The sequence below is a fragment of the Sturnira hondurensis genome, unplaced genomic scaffold (genome assembly GCF_014824575.4).
Source record: "Sturnira hondurensis isolate 20B ecotype Veracruz unplaced genomic scaffold, ASM1482457v3 Scaffold0018310, whole genome shotgun sequence".
NCBI lineage: Eukaryota > Metazoa > Chordata > Mammalia > Chiroptera > Phyllostomidae > Sturnira > Sturnira hondurensis.
In genome coordinates, this window is record NW_028090941.1 from 222,688 (window position 1) to 243,278 (window position 20,591).

Sequence of the window (20,591 nt, forward strand, 5' to 3'; positions counted from 1 at the left end):
GTGCTCTCAGCAGAATTCTGTTTCCTTCAGGTGAAGCAGAATTAGGTCTGGTCTCCACTCCTAACTGGGAGAAAGGCTAGGAAGGGCAATAATTTAGCTTCTCAGTCTCAATATTTTGGATAGCCAAGGACAGGTGTTGAGAAGTGCTTTCTAGAAGCTGGCCAATAGGGTTTTATCCTTTTCTCCTGGAAACCCAAAATTATTCAGTAATCAGTGCCCCAGAGAAGAGGTATGGATGCATTTTAATTTTTAACTCTTGTGTGTACGTGTAAACTTACGAGGTACTGATGGAAAACCTTTATTAGAATATAGCATGGCATTGATTTCTGCTCATCAGTTTTGCTTGGAAGATGGCAAAATCTCCAAGTTTTCAGTCTCATGATTTTTTAAAGTTAAACTATTTAATAAATATATATTTAAAGATTTTATTTATTTATCTTTAGAGGGGAAGGGAAGGAGAGGGAGAGAAATACCAATGTATGGTTGCCTCTCGTGCGTCCCCTGCTGGGAACTGGCCTGCAACCCAGGCATGTGCCCTGACTGGGAATCGAACCACGATCCTCTGGTTCACAGGTCCACACTCAATCCACTGAGCTACACCAACTAGGGCTATTTAATAAGTATTTGTTGAGTACTTAATATGTGCCAAATGCTAAAATACATTTTTGAAATTTTACATATATTGTATTTTTGCCTTTTGTGTATTTAATGTCTTCTCATTCTGGAATTATCATTTTATGGTTAAAATTGCCTATTGTATTTGCAGGCCTTTTACCTTCTCTGTTATTTAAAAATAATCTATTCATGTCTCACATCTTGGATGTCTTCCCAGGTTCCTGTTAAATTTCACTGGTTTATTTTTCCCAGAGTTTTGTCATTTTTTTCTTTCTGCGTGACGGAAGTTTTATTATGGCTATTGTGCTTTTCCTTTTTTAAATTTTTTCCCACTGCCTTTTATTGCAACCTTTAAAAAGTTTCCATATCTGCTTGTAACTCTCTAAGCATTTAAGTGGAACTCTTTCTTAAGCCCCTTACATCTTGGTTCCATTTCTATGTTGCCTCCAATTTTCAAAAGATCCCAAGTTTTATAGTTGCTGTGGCCAGTCCCAAGTTTTATAGTTGCTGTGGCCTACTTATTCTTGATAGTGATTTGTACCCTGTGATATTGGTGCTTAAAAGTCTGGTGGATTAGATTCTACAATCGTTAATGAATGGAGAGAGAGAGAGAGAGAGAGAGATACACTCTAAGACAAGGGAGCATCCAGCAGCTGGAGAACAAGGAAGTGATGCAGCTGCATCTCCACCAACAAGCAGATCTTGGAGCAGGCAGGTAGGTCACCCTCCTGTTTGGAGGAATGTGGATGTTTGCAAAGAACACCATCTGGGACCAGAGCTGGAGGACACGATGGCAGTTGACAGAGGAGCAGATGGGTCCTGCCAATGTCCTATTAAGATCCAGGATGCTTTCAACTCTTATTGTTTATATGAGTAACTACATAGGGTTTGTTATTGTTCTTTTGAGTTGGTGTCAGTTATTTTAGGGGGAGAAGGCTTCTAGCGTGTCCATTCATTCTACTAACCACCGAGAAATCATCTATGAGCATTAAAAATGTACTAAAGATGATGGTCTGGGGGGAGAGGTGGATACCAGCAAGGATGCCCCGTGAAAAGCAGTCATCTTTGGGGACTGCAGGAAAAGATGTAGGTATTGTGATCAACCACAGGCTGGTGGTTGCCTGCCTAACGTTCTTACTCTCCTCTCCCTAACCAAACTTTAACTGTATTCGATGTCCAATGCAATGCCCAGTCCCTTTCAGATGGGGTCATCACAGGGCACAGTCTTGGCCAGTAACATTATACAAGGAGATGTCACAGGGTGGAGCTTCCAGAAAGGTTCTTTAAAGGGTAACTCGGTTGAAGCTATGCCCTTTATTCTATGCCTATCTCCTTTTTCTTGACTACAATTAATAGAATGACAACTGGAGCTCGGGCTGACATGCTGAGAACTGGGGAGCAAGGCCACCCCTAAAGACGGAGGGGCAGAAACCTAAGTCTTATTGACTTGGGGCTTCAGAGCAGTGCTGAAGCAGTCCATGGAAATCACTGATGTGGAAATACGTTTTTTTCTGTTTCACGCAGCTGACTCTCCATCCCATAAAACATTCTGTAATGAGAGAATAGCCTTCCTCTCTCTCTCTGTGCACCAACACTTCCGAGTGTCTTTCCCTTATTACTCAAAGTCATGTCAAAGTGTGGACTCTCATGGGTAACTTTTGAAGATCGTTCACATTCAGCGTGCATTAGGGTACCAATCACCTTTAGTCTACAAATCAGTGGCAGACCAGGTGTGTCCTGAAAACAAACCAGTACTGTGAGAGAAGCGTAGAACACTCTGGAAATTTCTAAACAGGCAAAGAATAAAAAAAACAGTTCCATTGTATAAGTGAGCATTTGACTCTTTTATTAGAGACTAGACTCTGCAGCTTTTGGGAAGTAAGGTCACACCTAGAGGTCATAGGGCTGCAAGCCAGTTCAGGAAAGGGCCAGGACCCCTGCGAGGTGGGACCTCTGGAGCTATCATTAATGTTCTGGAATAAGAGATCTGGGGACTCAGCAAATTCTTTTATTGCTTTTTACTAGAATTCTTATCACTGGAATGACTTACAAAATTCCTTGTTTATAACATCCGCTTGCGTTAGCCATTCCAAATGGAAACAAAGAAAGAGACACACCTTGGGGGAGCAATAGCTGCTGAAGAGAGAAAAGCCCATGGAAGCCAAAACAGAAAAAAAGCCACAGAACCAATCAGAGCCAGCCCAAACCACCTGGCCTTTTCCACTCAGGAGCTTCTTCTGGGCTCCAAATTTGCACTACAGATGATTGTGTCCCAAGACAATGAATTCTGTGAGCCACAAATTTTATTGTCCTGCCCTTCTGAGCAGAACAAGTTTAAATACTATATTTTATTTAGTTATTCTAAAACACTCCTAAGCACCTAACAAGAGCCAGGCATTGAAAAAAAAAAACCGTAGCAAAGATTTATGTTCCACTTGAAAAAGGAATTCGTTACTTTGGTTTTTAATAGCTGCAGAGAGCTGCATAGCATAATGCGTGTGTGCTATCTCCCTGCCTTTAAAATTCACTTTGATAACAAATAGGAAATTAGGATACAGGGGTGACCACAATCACAGAGTTAAACCTCTTTGCCTGCAGAGTTCCATGAACTTTCTTTGAAGATTGGATGCCTCTCGAATTTTATCAACAACAACAAATAATAACTAATTACATAAACCTTGAACAACCACAACTTCATTTCATTTTCTAGGCACATAATGGGGCAGTGTAAACAATGAAACAAGTCAGACAATAGATAGGAATAGATATCCTTTTACTATGAGGTCAATATATGATGTGTTGCAAATTACTGCTGAAATGCCTGGATCTTATGAAGTAACGCCTACGTTTTGGTTTGGTCGATACTTTTATTTTTAAACATCATTTAATTCTCTGCTTTCCAAAAAGGGGGGGGGGTCCAGTATATCCATAGCTTTCGGGCGATCAATCATATTTTTAGTGCATCAAAGATCCTAAGTTATATAATACTGTATAAAGTGTAAATTCAGGTTTCACAAACGTCTGCCAGAGCTTTGGAGATAACTGGTTTGGAGATGAAGGCGATTCTCCACCACCGGCTCTCAGAGCAAAGGGCAGAAACGATACTGTTAAAGACTCATTAGTGCAAGTGGACTTGTGAGTGATGTCCAAACGCAGAACCATCCAACGCCATTAGACTTATTAATTAACTCCAGATATTGGGAGTGTACAGCCCCCTTGCCAAGTGGGGATTTGTTCAGCCGCCATCATCTTTCCTTCCATCACTCATTCAGCCAATTCATTAAAGCCCGTTTGTTTCTCCCAGGTGCCTCCTAATGAGTTTCATTGCTTTGTTTATTGTGCTTGTTGGTTCTCAGACCTCTTTCACAATTTTCCTCGGTTTCTGATGGCCCCTTAAGTACCAGTGTGGTTCAGTCCATTTTCCGCTAGTGCTTTAACAAACGCAAACGTGTCTTGACCAAATGACAGACTTTGGAGACTAAGATGATGGGACAGGATAGGAGTGGGAAGAAAAGGCCAGAGCGAATTCCACCAGGTGTCTGTGTTCCTTGAAGGAGCCAGCAGGTGGTAGCAACACCTCACGGGAGGCCCCAGCCCAGCGCGATCATACCCGAACAATGGACCCCCAATCCTGCCTAGGGTTTGAGCAGAGGCCAGGGGGTAAGCGGAAACAGCGCTCCTCGCAGCGCCCCCCTCCGTTCCCCACCCCTTCCTTCCAGGAACCTGCTGAGTCCCATCCACCACCTCTAATCCCCCTGGGGGAGGTTCTCTCCGCGGCTCCGGCAAAGGAGGCGGCACCCAGAGGTGCAGCGACTTGCCCGGGCCGTGCAAAGCCAGGCGCCGACACCCGGACTTCCCCTAAGACCCAGACTTCCTTGCCCTTTGGGGAGGGTAGAGTCAAGCCCCGACGACGACAAATATCCAGGGCCACGAACAGGGAGAAGAGTTTAAAGGCTGATCAGAGGTTCAGACCTAAACGCCCTCTCCCTTGCTGCCGACGCACCCCCACCACCCCGTACCCTTTGAGGTGTCTCAGTTTGTCTTTCCCTCCACCCTCTGCTTTTCCTTTTTTTCTTTCTTCTCTCAGTTCACACCCACCTGAATCCAAACCCGAGTAGGAACTAAAACTGCGGGTTTAGTTCCTAGAGTTGAAGCAGAAAAGCTGGGGAGGGGAGGGGGCGCAGGTGTGTGGCCCGGCTGCGACCCTGCTGGCCCAGCCCCGGCACCACTTGCCCCTCTCTCCCGGGGCCTGCATCGGTCCCTGGGGTTTTAAACGCGTCTCCCAGGTGCTCGGATCCGCGCCTCCGCCAGGCCCCTAGCGCGTGCCCACGTCCCTCCGCCCCGTGCAGCCACCTCGCTCTCCCGGCGCGCTCGCCGCCTGGGCCGGGAGGGCGGGCTCGGCTCCCCGGAAGAGGGGAGAGTGGGGCGGCTGCAGGGGCCGGAGAGGGGCGGGCCGGGCTGGGAGAGACGCTGAGGGGCGGGCCGGTCTGTTCTGGCTCCAGCCACCTCTCGGGAGCTGAGCCGCCGGCAGCGGGACCGCGACCCAGCGCGGCGACTGCGAGCGCGACGCTGGCCCCGCGCGATCCCCGGCGCTCCGCCTCCAGAGCAGCCCCGGCCGCCAGCCACCGTCCCCCCTCCCCGCCGCCTCTGAGCCCCGGAGACGTGCTGCGCGAGCGGACCCGGGCCGCGGAGAGCGGGGGCCCGGCACGGGAGCGGAGACGCGGGCGGCGCGGGGTGAACACGGGGCCTCGGGGGACGCAGACCTTCAGAGCCTGCGACTGGCAGAAAGGTGAGCCCGGGGGTCGCAGTCGGTTGAGGAGGGTGGGGTCGGTGCGTCTGGGGACAGAGGGATTAAGGTTTGCAAAAGTAGATGGTCCCTCCACACAGGGCCTCTGCCCACCCTCGGGGACCTCTTGGGGAGAGAAGGGGGTTGCCAAGTACCCCTCCCGAGACTAGAGCGGGTTTGAGAGGGAGCGCGGAACTTGGCCCACCTGGCTCCTCCGTCCCCTCTAAGCAGCCTCATTGACACCCCCATTACCCTTGCTGCCGCGGTGCCCACTGTGTTTGCAGACACTCCTCGGGCTCTGATATGAGGGTCCTGCTATAGGGGTCCTCACAGAGGCCGGGCTCCAAGCCTTCTGCAGAGATTCGCCCACCCCTCCAGTGGCATCCCTCCAATCCCGGTGGAGCTGGGAGGAGCAAGGAGGTTGATTCCACACCTGCCCCCAGCTCCCCACCGCTCTCCTGCTCCCCACCTCCATCACCACAGGTAAGCCTTGGGGTGGTGGGAAGACTTGGTTCTTGCTCCCTAGCCAAAACCCCAAGTCGCACCGAAGTGGACTGCTTGCTGCTGCCCCAGCCCCGCCCCTCTCTGTCTGGGAGCTTGGCCCCGCCAGCCCCCACCCACCGATCCTGGCTGTCTGGTCCCCTCTCCTCCCATCCCTGGGGGAGCTGGCGTGGGCCCAGCGTAGCCGATGTTGTAATGTCCCTGGCAGTGCCCGTGGAGAGAAGCGGCTGGACCTGTTCCCAATCAGTTAACCTGGGCCAGGCCCTTCGCTGCCAGGGGAACTTGACTCAGTCTCTGGAAGGGGAGATGCTGGTTCAATGGGAAAGGGGCTCTGGGACTGTGGGCAGTGCAGGGAAACTGGCCAAGTAATGGGGCTCTGGGGATTGAAACAAGTTGGGCGCTGTTCAGAGGGGCCACTTGGCTCCTTCGGGTGATGGACCTTTTCTATCACAGGAGGATTAGGGTCCCGGCTTCTCTGCACCTACCTAGTGGCCTAGGGAGGAGAACTCCTTTGGAGTCTGTTGGTTCACCCAGGGTGCAGGAAGATGGCTGGCAATGACACTCCTGTGCCACCAGGATGCTGGAGAGCCCCAGGCAGCCATGGGCTGAACCTGGGGAAGGCAGGACCATTGCTTCTCTGGGCCAGCTGCTCTCTGTCCCAGCTCATCACCATCTCCTGAGCTGGCCCTGGGCCCTGTGTTCATACGGCACGGCACTCCCTGCTACGTGGAAGGGATAGGGGGCAGGGGGAGGGGGCTGGCAGCCTCTTGTTTCCCTTTCTCTGTTTCCCTGCTTCCCTGCCTCTCCTTGCCCTTCTGCAGAAGCAACTCCTGAGTCAGAGAGCAGTTCACAGGCAGACTAGGGTTGGAGGTGGGCTCATGGGCATCTGAGGACCACTCTGGATCTCCACGGATAGACGTGTTCACACACACCTCCCGGGACCCACCACCCACACCCATCTCACGTCACACTCACNGCAGCCTCTTGTTTCCCTTTCTCTGTTTCCCTGCTTCCCTGCCTCTCTCCCTGCCCTTCTGCAGAAGCAACTCCTGAGTCAGAGAGCAGTTCACAGGCAGACTAGGGTTGGAGGTGGGCTCATGGGCATCTGAGGACCACTCTGGATCTCCACGGATAGACGTGTTCACACACACCTCCCGGGACCCACCACCCACACCCATCTCACGTCACACTCACTCCCTTACACACTCTCAATACTAGCTCTGGTCCTGGCACTCGGGGGGCTTTCTTCCACAATCTTCCACTTACTCACGCCTTGTGCACACGCATCGACTGCCCCAGCACCCTCCCTTATGCTCTTTTCCGGAGCCACGCATGTCCCCAGTCAGTGCACAGCCGGAGTAGCTTGTTCTGAGTGGCCGTCTGGCTAAACCCAGACACTGCCTGTATCTTAAGAGCCACCCCCGGCTCCACAGTGGGAGGCACATTCGTCAGCATCTTCATGCTCTAGGGGACAGTCTCAGGGCTGGAGACCTCAAGGGACACAAGACTGTCCTCTGCTGGGTAATTCATGAAGTGGCTTCCCCAGCCAGGGAAGAGGGGCTAGAGCCCTGGAGGACAGCCGCCTCCTCACTGTCTGCTCTGGATGCTGCCTTAAAGGCCAGTGGGATCCCTTACATGGCAGGAGGCTGCCTGAGACCAGGTCCGAGGAGGAGATTAAAGGGGAGAGGTTGCAGCATTAAGCTGAGCAAGGATTATCCTGGAATTTCCTGGGCGTTTAAACAGCTGCAGAACAGGACAGGAGGGCAGGGCCCGTGTGCTGACCCCTCCCACGCTGACCCCGTGGCTAACAGGTGTAAGGACCAGCTCAGCAACCACGCCAGAGATAAAACCATCATCGGCACCTTTGCCCTTGGGATGGCCCCTCAACCCCCCGAAGACCGCTGCAGCCTGCTTGGGCGTACTGCATGTTCCCATCTGAGCTCACTTCACCGTGGTGCCCCTCCTGTACATTCTGAAGGTCCAGTCCCCTCTCATCCCCTCTTTCCTTTTGAAGTCCCAGTTCTGACAATCCGGTAAGAGACTCGAGATGTTATCCGTGGGACAATGGGAGCTTCTGGGAGAGCAGCTTAAAGAAAACCCAGAGATAAAAGTTCTTTGCTTTTCTTGTGGGCATTCTTTTGCTCATTCATCCCCAGCTCCTCCTGCCTCTCTCTCTCTCTGCTTTCTTGTTCTCGGTGAAATTTTTTAGATATTTTGAAATCTAGAGGAGGAAAAAGAGGGGACAGTAAAATGTAAATGTCATAGGCTCTACTTGTCTAGGTTTTAAAATATTTCCCTTTTTATTTAGATTTTAGTTATGTGATATTTGTTTTAGTTATAAAAGTAAGATGTGCTCACTATACTAAGAAAAACAAGTCAAATATATGTAAGATAAAGTGAATACCTTGCCCCTTCAACCCTACCTCCTAAGGTAACCAATTTTAATGCCCAATACACTTACGCCGAACCTTCTCCCAAGCTTATTTGGCTTATCCATTTTTAAAAATTAATTTTGTGGATGGAGGCACGTAAACTATGTTGTCAGCTTGGTTTCTTCCTAAACTGATCATATTTACCATGTTGGTTAGAGAACAGCTCACTTTTCAAATGCTCGCAAATTTATTCCTGTTTAAGTCTTGCGTTTTTGTAGAGAGCTGAAATCATACGCTATGATCTACTAACTAAAATCCTATACGTCTGTAATCTTTGCCAGTTTCTGAAACAAACTATAACCCAGATGCCTAAGAAACTGCCATATTTTTGCAAACAAAAGACATGTAGTAGGCTGTGGATGTCGAGTTCTATATCCACATATCTAGAACTAGTTCATATAGTTCTACTATATGAACAAGACATAAAGGGATAGAGCCAGAAAGGAGCTGAGGAAAAAAAAAAACAAACAACAACAAAAAAGGAAATCACAGAATGCAGTTTTTGTCGCAGGAAACTTGGTCTAATCAGTCTCATTTTCTGAGCTATCATTTTATAGCTGTATTTCTGCTGTTTCTGGTGTTTTATTTTAAAAGCATGTACAGATCTGAAATTTGAAAGTTTTCCCAATTGGGCGAAGTTTTCTGCTCTTTCATGGGTTAGAGGATTTTTAAATGATACTAATTCCTTTCACTAGTTGGAGAAGATAGAGGAGGCTCAAGCAGGCCACAGGGAAGAGGGCCGGAAAGATGGCCTAGTCCTCAGCCACTGAAGGCACCTTTGAAAACCAAGTTCTGAGTCCTCCTTATTTAGTATTCTAGGCATGCGTGTGCAGTATCCATATTCTTGTCACTTATATTTCTGCCTTTGACACTTGTTTCAAAAGACTATGCAGTGGCCCCGACTTCTGTGGCTCAGCGGGTTGAGCATCATCCAACAAACCAGAAGGTCACTGGTTCACTCCTGGTCAGGGCACATGCCCGGGTTGCAGGCCAGGTCCTCGGTCTGGGGCATGTGAGAGGAAACCAATCAATGCTTCTCTTGCACATTGATGTTTCTGTCCCTCTCTTTCTCCCTCCCTTCCCCTCACTCTAAAAATATATAAATAAAATCTTTTAAAAAGTAATCTGCAGTGGTAGGAATTAGTTGACAGCAATTTCTTTCATAATCTTAATGAAGTTTATTCTTTTTATATTTTTATTTTAGCCATAGAGATGCACTCTGATTCTTTTTACCAACTAAAAAAGAAAAGACTTGAATTTATCTGGTTTCTTCAATAAGTGAGAGCTGACCTAACTGCCTAGTCTTACTCAGCCACAATTCTCTTTCTGAAGAAACCTATTTCTAACCCGTAGTCTTCTGGAGCTGAATCTAAAAGATGTCCTCATCAAACAGCCAAAGTACACTTCGGGGTACTTTATCACCCTCAACCATTTCTTTTTAATGAATATCTCTGTTCTTAGTAAAATTAAAAGAGAATTCCTGAAGCGGCAATCCATTTTACTCTTTCCTTCCTGATTCCTCTTGAGGACAGAGCTGAGTGGCTTTAACATGTTTTATAATTGCTTTTGCTCTTTTCTGGAATTTCTGGAGAGAGGCCAGCTTCATGTTGTCATTAAGATGCCTGAGAAAGTGATGCATACACACCCTGTTACAGCCACCGTGATACTCTTATTGTGGGTCATCAAAGCAAATGCTTTGCCATTCCGCATCTTCTAGAGTGTTCCATATTGCACAGCATCTTTTCTCTTGTGTTTTGGTGCCCTTCAAAAAAAATAAGATGGATCTAAATTGTTTTTTATCCCTTCTCCATGGTTATTTGCCTGGTTGGCGGGTTTAAGAAGACACAGTGTTTATAACGCCTTCTCTGTACAGACTCGAGAATCCGTCCATGCTCTGACGGAGACTATTTTAAAGAATGTCTGCTGGGCAAATGGTATCACAGCCTTTGCTGTGTAAAGACTCTGTGTGGGCATTTTCAGCTCTTGGTAAGAGCATTTCTAAAGGCTCTCTGGCTCTGAGCAGAATCTGGTTGATCTGGGTGAGTCAGGCATGTCTCTAAGTTAAGCCATGGAGAGTCTGGGGGTGCACCTGCCACGTGAATTAGTTCAGGATAGTTACTAAACAGCCCTTAGGAGTGGGGCTGTGCTTTACACTTCATGATCTCCCTGCTCTTCCTAGCAGCATGTGTTTAATCTGTGCATGACTCTAGTAGCATTTGGCAAAGGACCTTTGCTTCTTAGGAATAATATGCCCTTTGGAAATGCTTCTTGCTTTTCCCCAGCTTTATTGCAATACAACTGACAGACACCAGGATGTACGTTTCAGGTGTACAACATGGTGATTTGGAAATGCTCCTTTCTCACCTCCGTATGCCCTAAGTTGAACTCTGTCTTTCACAACAGGGTTCCAGAAACAGGAAATGCAGACGTCAGCGGCCAGTTGGCAGATACCCACCACACTACCAGCTCGTTCAGGTGTAGAAACGGTGTCTTTTCATGGGAAACACATGGTGTTCACCCTGAAGGCTTCATCTTCCTGTAGAGCCAGCGTTACCAGAAAAAATTAGGTCAGTAGAAATCAAATCACACTTTTCGTGTTTATCAAAGTGGAAGATAGTTCGATTTAAGCATAGTTTCGAATGTGCCATTTTCAACAGCACTGTGGATCACAGGGCCACAAATATCCAGGAAGACACGGGTTCCGACTTTCAGCTGGCTTTCTCTGTGTACTCTCAGTCCTGTGCCTTCCCACCAGCATGTCTGTCTCCTTCTCGACTGAAATAAATGCAGCCTGCTTCTCTCGTCCGTGCGACTCATGGACTTTTGAGACTCAGTCACAAGGAGAGAGATTGGCCACCACTCAGCACTAATCTCCAGGGCCTGTTTGTTGTCACTGTGACCCTGGAGGCAGCCATGCCTCCCGTCAGGTGCTCGTGGGCTGCATCACTGCACTTGTGGGCCTGGGGTGTTTTATGTGAAAGGGGAGCTCATGACGTAATCAGTCATTTTGGCGGCGTGCACACTATTTCAATTCACTTTACTAAACAGCTATTACTACAGATTTAAAGGAAAGTGTAATAAATGATCCACTGGAAATATAATATATATATATATATGATTTATATATATTATAAATGATTTTTAAAAAACAAAAGTTAAAAGAACACAATGAGTCTCACTTGAGCCAGCTGCCATCTCACCCCTCCACCTTTCTTCCCAGGTTTTGTCTACTCATCACCATGGTGCACATGCAGATACATACATCATTACACACCCAGTTGGGAGCACACTTTATATCGCTCTGCACTGGACAATTGTTTTCATATCAGTATATAAACAGTAGCCCTTGTTCCTTTTGAAGGTTGTGCCATAGTTTAAAAAGTTTTTTCAAGTACGGTTGACATACAATAGCTTATCAGTTCCAGGTATATAACAGAGTAGTTAGACATTTATATACTTTGCAAAGTAATGGCCTTGATTAGTCTTGTACCCATCTGACACCACACACATCTATCACAATGCTATTGGCTATATTCCCCGTGCTGTACTTTACATCCCTGTGAACCATCTTCCTAATTATGAAGAGTTACTTTGCAGTCTTTTCCTTCACACACAGTTCTGCAATAAATATCCCTGTTGGAACATCGGTGCAAAAGGATCCAAGTACATGGCACCTGAAGGACAAATTCTTAGAAGTGAAGCTGCTGGGGACACATCTCTGATTGTCCTCCCCAGAGACTATTCCAGGTTGACCTTATGAACGTCATGGGGCCTCCTTTCCATGCCTTCTCCGCCTTATTAATCTCACAGGACAAAATGGCTTGTCCCTGTTGTCTCAGCACACCGCCCTTTCATCCTGAGCAAACTAGCAGCATCTTTGCGTGCATTGAAGGCTGACTTTTCTATTTCTGTGAACCGTAGAAAAGATGTGCCCCTTGTGGAGAAAGGACCCCACCTGGGTTCACGAAGTGTCGGTATAACAGACCTCTGTAGCTCTCCCACCTCGGTGTTCGCTCATTTCTTAGATAGAGTGTTCACCCCGATGTCCCCACACATCTGCTCTGCCACCTCTCTCCCGTCATACCTGCCAGCTCTGCTGCAGCTGTCCCTCTTGCTTCACTGCTTCTCTGAGGTGCCTGGAGTGTCCACGTGTGATGGGGATGGGAGGAAGCGGGGGAGCAGGAATCGTGGGTCCCCAGGGAAGGAATAACTTCGAACCCACTTCCTGCTGGTGAGCAGGGTCTCCCAACACCCAATACACGGTGGCTGGAGGAGGGAGGAAGAGAAGAGGGAAAATGAAAAGAAAGAGCTGGAATAGCTCCTTCTGGAAGAAAAGGCCAAGACTGGCCCAGAACTAACTACCCTGTGCTCTAAGAGGGAAGGCCGTGGGGGCCAGACCACCAGCACAAAGGCCCTCCGAGCTGTGGGTTTGGCACCAGTCAGGAGAGAGTCGGGTCCCTGCTCAGTGCTGGGACAGGTTGAGAGCTCTAGCAAGAGCAACCTGAGCCATTGTGAAACAATGCAGTTACCTCCCCTGACCCCTGGCCTCTTCTGGTTCTGTGTCTCCCTAGGAAGCAAGCTTGGCTGCGGCCCCCAGGTCTTGCAAAACAGAAGCCCTGCCAGGGTGCAGGGTGGCAGCCAGGGCAATGGTGGGAACCTTGAAGATGCCCCATGGCTGCTGAGGGTACTGCCCGGTCAGGGAGTGGAGTGGCTGGCATGGTGTGCGGCGTCTGGGTCCTGGTCCTGGTGTCCTCTGTTCTGGCTCTGGAAGGTAGGAGGGGGTGGGGACCCGAGAAGCCCCAACTGCTTGCAGAGGCCCTGTGCAGGTGGGAAATCGGAAAGATTCAGAAGAAGCAGAAAGGGGGAGGGGTGTGGGGAGGGTTTCAGAGAAAGCCTCCTGGCAGTCAGCTGTACCCCACTGGTGGGTTAAATGGGCCAGGGAAGTAAATTCTGTCCTTTCTCACCGATATGGCAGGGGGCCTGGGTTAGCAGTGCTGGTGGGAGCCATGGCCCCTGCTTGTCGCTTCTTATCTTTGGGCAGAGGTATTGCTGGACACCACTGGAGAGACATCTGAGATAGGCTGGCTCACCCACCCACCAGGCGGGGTGAGTGTCATTCTGTCATTCTGAACCCATCGCCCCTCCCTCACCCTGCTCCCTGGAGGGTGGAAGTCAGGAAAGAAACCAGGGGTAGGGACTAACGGAATGAGACTCTCCCTCCAGAGGAACAAGGGCTTCGGGGTATCCTTTACCAAGCTTTACATGTCATTCATTTTAAGTCTCAGTGGAAGAGAAAAGCCCCCCACCTTCCTGCACCCTCCAAGTCTGGAGGCGCTGACACCCATCTTCTTCTGACCCGCCCCTCCCGGCAGTGGGACGAGGTGAGCGTGCTGGATGACCAGCGGCGCCTGACGCGGACCTTCGAGGCCTGCCACGTGGCAGGGGCCCCGCCGGGAACAGGGCAGGACAACTGGCTGCAGACACACTTCGTGGAGCGCCGAGGCGCCCAGAGGGTGCACATCCGACTGCACTTCTCCGTGCGGGCCTGCTCCAGCCTGGGTGTGGCGGGGGGCGCCTGCCGGGAGACCTTCACACTTTACTACCGACAGGCCGAGGAGCCCGATGGCCCCGACAGCGGGTCGGCCTGGCACCTCAAACGCTGGACAAAGGTGGACACAATTGCTGCAGACGAGAGCTTTCCTGTGGCCTCTGCGTGGACGGTGGGGCCCCGGGCCCCGGGGCCCAGGGCTGGGCTGCAGCTGAATGTCAAAGAGCGGAGCTTTGGCCCCCTGACCCAGCGCGGCTTCTACGTGGCCTTCCAGGACACCGGTGCCTGCCTGGCCCTCGTGGCTATCCAGCTCTTCCACCACGCCTGCCCCTCTGTGCTCCGTGCCTTTGCCTCCTTCCCCAAGACTCAGGCCAGTGGGGCCGGGGGGGCCTCTCTGGTGGCAGCTGTGGGCACCTGTGTGGCTCATGCAGAGCCAGAGGAGGATGGAGGTGGGGGCCAGGCCGGGAGCAGCCTCCCCAGGCTGCATTGCAACGGGGAGGGCAAGTGGATGGTGGCCGTGGGCAGCTGCCGCTGCCAGCCTGGGTACCAGCCTGCACGTGGAGACAAGGCCTGCCAAGGTGAGACCCCCCCACACACTCTCTCTTGTCCAAGATCTCCCCACCTGGCCCGACCTTTGGGCTCCTTTCCTGAACACCTCAAACTTCATCTTGTCCCCGAAAGGTCAGGCATAGGCTATTGGAGGGAAGAATTCCCATTTATTTCCTCAAGCACACAATCTCCCTCTCATCCACTCATCTGAGAAACTTCTAGCACCTTCTGGAGACATCCACAGCCATTGCTGAGGCTCTGAGGGCTGCAGGCCTGAGAAGGGGTGATGGAGATCAAAAGGAGCTGAACTCCTTGGTTATCTCCGGGCAGGGTCCTTTGTCCGCCTTTGCCCTGTTTTGGGGGCGGCCTCATCGTGGGGCCAGGTGCCCAGGATGCAGGTGGAAGGCAGGGAACCCCAGCTAAAGAAGGTCCAAGGAGAAAGACTCTGCTGCAGATGGGGGTGCAGGAGGTTTCTGCAGAGGGGGTTATGCAATCCAGCCCACAGACACCTGCCTCTGGTGCTTGGCCTGCTCATAACCCCCGCCCACCTCACTTTTTCCATCACTGGAAATGCAATTCCACCCCAGCGAAGCAGCAGGAGTAATCTCTGCCTGAGGGAGGGAAAGAGGGAAGAGAGGGTGGGGTTCCATCTCCAGAGAAAAGGAGGAGCCAGCCCTGTGGGTTGGGGGGAGGAGTGCTGGGGGGGGGGGGTAGAAGAGGGCACTGAGGCCTACGCTCTCCTCTGCCCCTCAGCCTGCCCTGAGGGCTCCTACAAGGCCTTGGTGGGGAACTCCCCCTGCTCACCGTGCCCTGCCCGCAGCCATGCCTCCGACCCTGCAGCCCCCGTTTGCCCCTGCCTTGTGGGCTTCTTCCGGGCCAGTTCGGACCCTCCAGAGGCTCCCTGCACCGGTGAGTCCTCGACCTGTCCCAGGGGTGGAAGCGGGACTGCAGGTGGGGCCAGAAGAGGAGGATCCTGAGGGTGACCTGTGGGGCTGGTGTGCATTGGCCGTGACTTCTCTTCCTCCTGTGCCCTTGTTTCCTCCCCTACCTGTGCCCCTCTCCCTGACCCCATTGCCCCTGGACCATCTCCTGTCTCTCTCTCTCCTCCCACCTGCCTCCTCTGCTTTCTGGCCCCACCCCATGCCGTTTGTCTCCTCCCTCCCTGAATCACGGCCTCCTTCCCCTCGCTTCCCTACCTCCTCCGCCCACCTAGGCCCTCCTTCGGCTCCTCGGGAGCTCTGGTTCGAGGTGCAAGGCTCAGCGCTCATGCTGCACTGGCGCCTGCCCCAGGAACTCGGCGGGCGCGGGGACCTGCTCTTCAACGTCGTGTGCAAGGAGTGCGGAGACCGCCAGGAGCCTGGCAGACGGGATGCTTGTCACCGCTGTGGGGATGAGGTGCACTTCGACCCCCGCCAAAGGGGCCTGACCGAGAGCCGGGTGTTAGTCGGAGGGCTCCGGGCGCACGTGCCCTACATCTTGGAGGTGCAAGCCGTCAACGGGGTGTCCGACCTCAGCCCCGACCCTCCCCAGGCGGCAGCCATTAATGTCAGCACCAGCCACGCAGGTGAGCCCTTTCCTCCACCCAACACTTTACCTCGCCTTCTTAGGACCCCTCTCCTACTTTCGCTTTCCTGTCCCCGGAAATCCCTTACCGACCAACGTCCCCCATCCCAGTTCCCTCCGCAGTCCCAGCGATGCACCAGGTGAGCCGCGCATCCGACAGCATCACGGTGTCCTGGCCGCAGCCAGACCAGGCCAACGGGAACATCCTGGACTATCAGCTGCGCTACTACGACCAGGTGGGGAGGGGCGGGGCAGCCCAACAGGACTGGGGGAAGCTTGCTGTGCCCCTCATGGGGCCAGAGGTAGGGGGATGTGGATGGGAGGAGGGAGCGTGCCCATGAGCCCTGGGGAAGGTGGGAAGGGCTGAAGCCTTGGAGGTAGGAGCAGGGGTGAGGGTCTGGGACAGCCCAGCAGGGAGTGAGTGGCTGTCACCCCCAGGCAGAAGATGAATCCCACTCCTTCACCCTGACCAGCGAGACCAACACGGCGACTGTGACACAGCTGAGCCCCGGCCACATCTATGGCTTCCAGGTCCGGGCGAGGACTGCCGCGGGCCATGGCCCCTACGGGGGCAAGGTCTATTTCCAGACGCTGCCTCAAGGTGAGAGGAAGCCTGGATAGATGGGGGGCAGGGGGGCGCTAGGGGTGCTGAGGAAAGGCCTGGGGACCTCCAGGCAGGAGGCTGTGAGGAGAGAGCAGAGGCCGATGGAGGATCTTCAGGTCTGTGGCTGGGTGCGGGTGGTGGGTGTGTGTTGGGGGGTGCTGCCCACGGGAGGCCTTGACCACCTGTGATCCTGGGCGGCTGCTTCCTCAGGCGAGCTGTCCGCCCAGCTTCCGGAGAGACTGTCCCTGGTGATCGGGTCTATCCTGGGGGCTTTGGCCTTTCTCCTGCTGGCGGCCATCACCGTGCTGGCCGTGGTCTTCCACAGGTGAGCCCCTCCTCGCCCCGTCCTCACACTGCTCACTCCGCCTCACACCCCCAAGTCCGGGAAGCCCAGAGCCCAGCACAGAAACCCCCAAACCAGGGTCCCGTCCATGTAGAGGTGGGAAGGGGGAACCTGGTTCCCAGCTAGCCAGCCGCATGAGTAGGGATAGATGGGGGCGGAACGGGGACAAACATCATCCCATGACCCTGGTTTGTCCCTCAGGAAGCGGCGTGGGACAGGCTACACCGAGCAACTGCAGCAGTACAGCAGCCCAGGTGAGGGGTTGGCGGCGGTGGAATGGGGTCAGTTTGGGGAGCTGCAGAGATGAAGAGCTGGGAGCTGGGGCTGGGCGCGTAGCCGGCAAGGCCAGACTCCCCTGAGGTCGAGGGGGCCTCCTTGGCATGTTCTTCGGAAGTCAGGGGGCATACCTGCAGTGTGTGGGCCGTCCTGGCTTGTACCACACCCTCATAACACACCCCACACACCTACAGGGCTGGGGGTGAAGTATTACATCGACCCATCCACGTACGAGGACCCGTGCCAGGCCGTCCGAGAATTCACCCGGGAGGTGGATCCCGCCTATATCAAGATCGAGGAGGTCATTGGGGCAGGTACTGCACCAGCCAGGAGGGAGGGCCTGGCAGGGTTCCTTCTAAACATGGCCAGACATCATCGTGAGCTCATTGTCCTTCCCCGAGCACCACCCAATCTCCACCTGTCCCCCAGGCTCCTTCGGAGAAGTCCGCCGAGGCCGGCTGCAGCCCAGGGGCCGGCGGGAGCAGGCTGTGGCCATCCAGGCCCTGTGGAACGGCGGCACCGAGAGCCTGCAGATGACTTTTCTCGGCCAGGCCGCAGTGCTCGGCCAGTTCCAGCACCCCAACATCCTGCGGCTGGAGGGTGTGGTCACCAAAAGCCGGCCCCTCATGGTGCTGACGGAGCTCATGGAGCTGGGTCCCCTGGACAGCTTCCTCAGGGTCAGTAGGCCTGGGGGAAGGTGTGCCGTTCCAGATGGTTCCAGAGGCAGAGCCCTGTACCTTTGCCCCTCCTGTCCACCTTTAGCAGTCTTTAGCCTCCACTCCCAGGCCACTTTTCTGGTTTCCAAATCCCCTGCCCTCTCATGCTGGTTAATGTCTGCTGTGCACGTGGGTGGGGAACCTTGACATGTGTGTGTGTGTGTGTTGAGGTTTCCCCCCCAGTGGCTGACCTCTGCCCCCTGCCCCTCAGCAGCGGGAGGGCCAGTTCAGCAGCCTGCAGCTGGTGGCCATGCAGCGGGGAGTGGCCGCCGCCATGCAGTACCTGTCCAGTTTTGCCTTTGTCCACCGAGCGCTGTCGGCCCACAGCGTGCTGGTGAATAGCCACCTGGTGTGCAAAGTGGCCCGTCTTGGTCACAGCCCTCAGGTAAGAGCACGACCTTGGGGGCTCTGCATTCTTTAGCAGCAGGCGCTGGAGAACGAGCCAGAACCTGGGGGCACGGGTGGGACCTTGGGTGGCATATCATTGTGTTCGGAGGGCAGGGGCTTGCCTGTGCTCCCTCCAGGAGAGAAGCCTGGGTAAGAGAGGCATTGAAGGATTTCAGGAACTGAGGCCACTGGGGAAGGCAGAACACCCCATAAATCTGGGACCACCTCCTGCCCTTTCCCCAGTGGTCACAGACTCTACCAGGGGTGCCCAACCCATGGCCCGTGGGCTGCATACAGCCCAGGATGGCTATGAATGCGGCCCGACACAAAATCCTAATTTCACTTACAACATTGTGAGATTTGTGTGTGTGTGTGATTACACATTGCAATGTATTTAGTGTGCAGCCCAAGGCAACTCTGCTTCTTCCAGTGTGGCCCAGAGATGCCAAAAGGCTGGACACCCCTGTGAGTCAGAGCAGCTGGGCACAAATCCTGAGCACTCTGCCCCAAGCTCTGTGACTTTGCCCCGGTTCCCTTTGCACGGTGCCTGAGCCTCTGCAAAAAGAAGACCGTGTCGTCTACCCCCCAGGGTTCTTACGAGGATGAAGGGAGATGCTTGATGTGACGCCTTTGACTCATGTCCGAGCACAGAGTAGTTGCTCAGTAAAGGCAACCCTTGCTGTGATTATCACTGTTGGTACTTTTGACCCGATCCCTCAGGGCCCAAGCCGGATGCTTCGCTGGGCAGCCCCAGAGGTCATTGCACATGGAAAACATACGACGTCCAGTGATGTCTGGAGCTTTGGAATAGTGATGTGGGAAGTGATGAGTTACGGAGAACGGCCCTACTGGGACATGAGTGACCAGGAGGTGAGCTCTTAGCCTGGACATTGCAGCTTCCCCCCGCCCCCCCAATCCTTTCAACCCATGGGCTTCCCCAACACACACATTCTGAGACCTCCCTTCTCTGATCCCTCCCTGCGATCTCATGGCTCTTGTTTCCTGTGTTTTTACGTTCCTTCACCTCTGCGACATGTCCTCCACAGCCCATGCCCTTGCTTCACAATGTACTCCTTTCTACTTGCAATAGCTTCCCCTCACACCACATTCTTCCTCTGATCCCCAGGTACTAAATGCAGTAGAGCAGGAGTTCCGGCTGCCCCCACCTCCAGGCTGTCCTCCTGGACTACATCTGCTTATGCTGGACACTTGGCAGAAAGACCGTACCCAGCGCCCCCACTTCGACCAGCTGGTGGCTGCGTTCGACAAGATGATTCGCAAGCCAGAGACTCTGCAGACTGGCGGGAGCCCCGGGGACAGGTCTGGAGCTTAGGGCTGGAGTCTGGGAAAGCCGGGGGGGGGGGGGGCGTCAATGCAAACTAAAAAGGCAAGTGAGGAGTAGGGACTAGCATGAAGAGGGGACTTTGACCTGCCTGCCCCTCCCCCCTTAGGCCGTCCCAGGCCCTTCTGAACCCTGTGGCCCTGGACTTTCCTTCTCTGGACTCACCTCAGGCTTGGCTCTCGGCCATTGGACTGGAGTGCTATCAGGACAGTTTCTCCAGGTGTGGCCTCTGCACCTTCACTGATGTGGCTCAGCTCAGCCTGGAGTAAGCAGGGAGAGGTGGGCGGGGGAGCCCCTGAACCTGAGGCCCGGGTCCTGCCTGGGACCTTGGAGAAGCTGGCCTGGATTTGATGCGCTCCTTCCCCACCAGAGACCTGCCTGCCCTGGGCGTTACCCTGGCTGGCCACCAGAAGAAACTGCTGCACCATGTCCGGCTCCTTCAGCACCACCTAAGGCAGCCAGGCGCAGTGGAGGTCTGAGGCCTTGGCAGGAAGCTGTGACTGACCCTGCTTAGGACACAGCCAGGACACAGGTCCAAGGAGGGACGTGGGAGACATGAGCCAGCCCCATGTTGTCCTCTCACTCCTGGAACACTCAGCCCAACCCTCTAGATGCTTCCTTCTCCTGTCCTCTCCCCCTTCCTACCTTCCCTCCCCGCATTAAAGGGAAAGAAGGGAATTTGCAAGCTGGAGGTGTGGTGAGGCCTCGGTGTGCAAGGGATGCTGGGAAGGTGACACCACACAGCAGGGGAGCAGAGTAGGGAACCATTTATTGGAAGGTAGAAGGTGACAAGACTCGGCCAAGGCCAACATCACCCCACCCCAGAGTGGTGTTTGTCCCCTTACTCACGCCCTCTCTCCACCAGCCTCCCCAGAACTCCCCTGAGCACCAGGCAGGGCTCGCCCCTCCCACTTGGACTCCTGGGCAGA

The 20,591-nt window shown here is 53.2% G+C and overlaps 1 protein-coding gene across 4 annotated transcripts; it reads left to right on the top strand.

The window, feature by feature from the left end:
* Positions 1-5,101: 5,101 nt before the first annotated feature.
* On the top strand, positions 5,102-20,351 carry EPHB6 (EPH receptor B6). 4 transcript variants are annotated; one of them, XM_037068974.1, is made up of 19 exons: positions 5,102-5,404; positions 5,686-5,884; positions 10,738-10,901; positions 12,906-13,105; positions 13,376-13,440; positions 13,707-14,460; positions 15,185-15,340; positions 15,645-15,995; positions 16,106-16,230; positions 16,433-16,595; positions 16,809-16,923; positions 17,143-17,195; positions 17,412-17,531; positions 17,647-17,894; positions 18,145-18,318; positions 19,041-19,190; positions 19,447-19,640; positions 19,772-19,927; positions 20,033-20,351. In XM_037068974.1, the coding sequence occupies exons 4-19, from the start codon at positions 13,006-13,008 to the stop codon at positions 20,139-20,141; spliced, it is 3,033 nt and encodes a 1,010-aa protein (XP_036924869.1). In that variant the 5' UTR covers positions 5,102-5,404; positions 5,686-5,884; positions 10,738-10,901; positions 12,906-13,005; the 3' UTR covers positions 20,142-20,351. The 4 variants fall into 4 exon arrangements, with proteins under 4 accessions (XP_036924869.1, XP_036924870.1, XP_036924868.1 ...); XM_037068975.1 differs by having other exon boundaries at positions 5,723-5,884; XM_037068973.1 differs by lacking the exon at positions 5,686-5,884.
* Positions 20,352-20,591: the final 240 nt, after the last annotated feature.

What these genes read in the sequence shown, in the direction of transcription:
- EPHB6 (XM_037068974.1), top strand. Translation starts at nt 13,006, where the DNA reads ATGGCTGCTGAGGGTACTGCCCGGTCAGGGAGTGGAGTGGCTGGCATG. An exon ending in CTCTGTTCTGGCTCTGGAAG is followed by an intron (nt 13,106 to 13,375) that starts GTAGGAGGGGGT and finishes ATCTTTGGGCAG; the next exon opens with AGGTATTGCTGGACACCACT. An exon ending in TCACCCACCCACCAGGCGGG is followed by an intron (nt 13,441 to 13,706) that starts GTGAGTGTCATT and finishes CCCTCCCGGCAG; the next exon opens with TGGGACGAGGTGAGCGTGCT.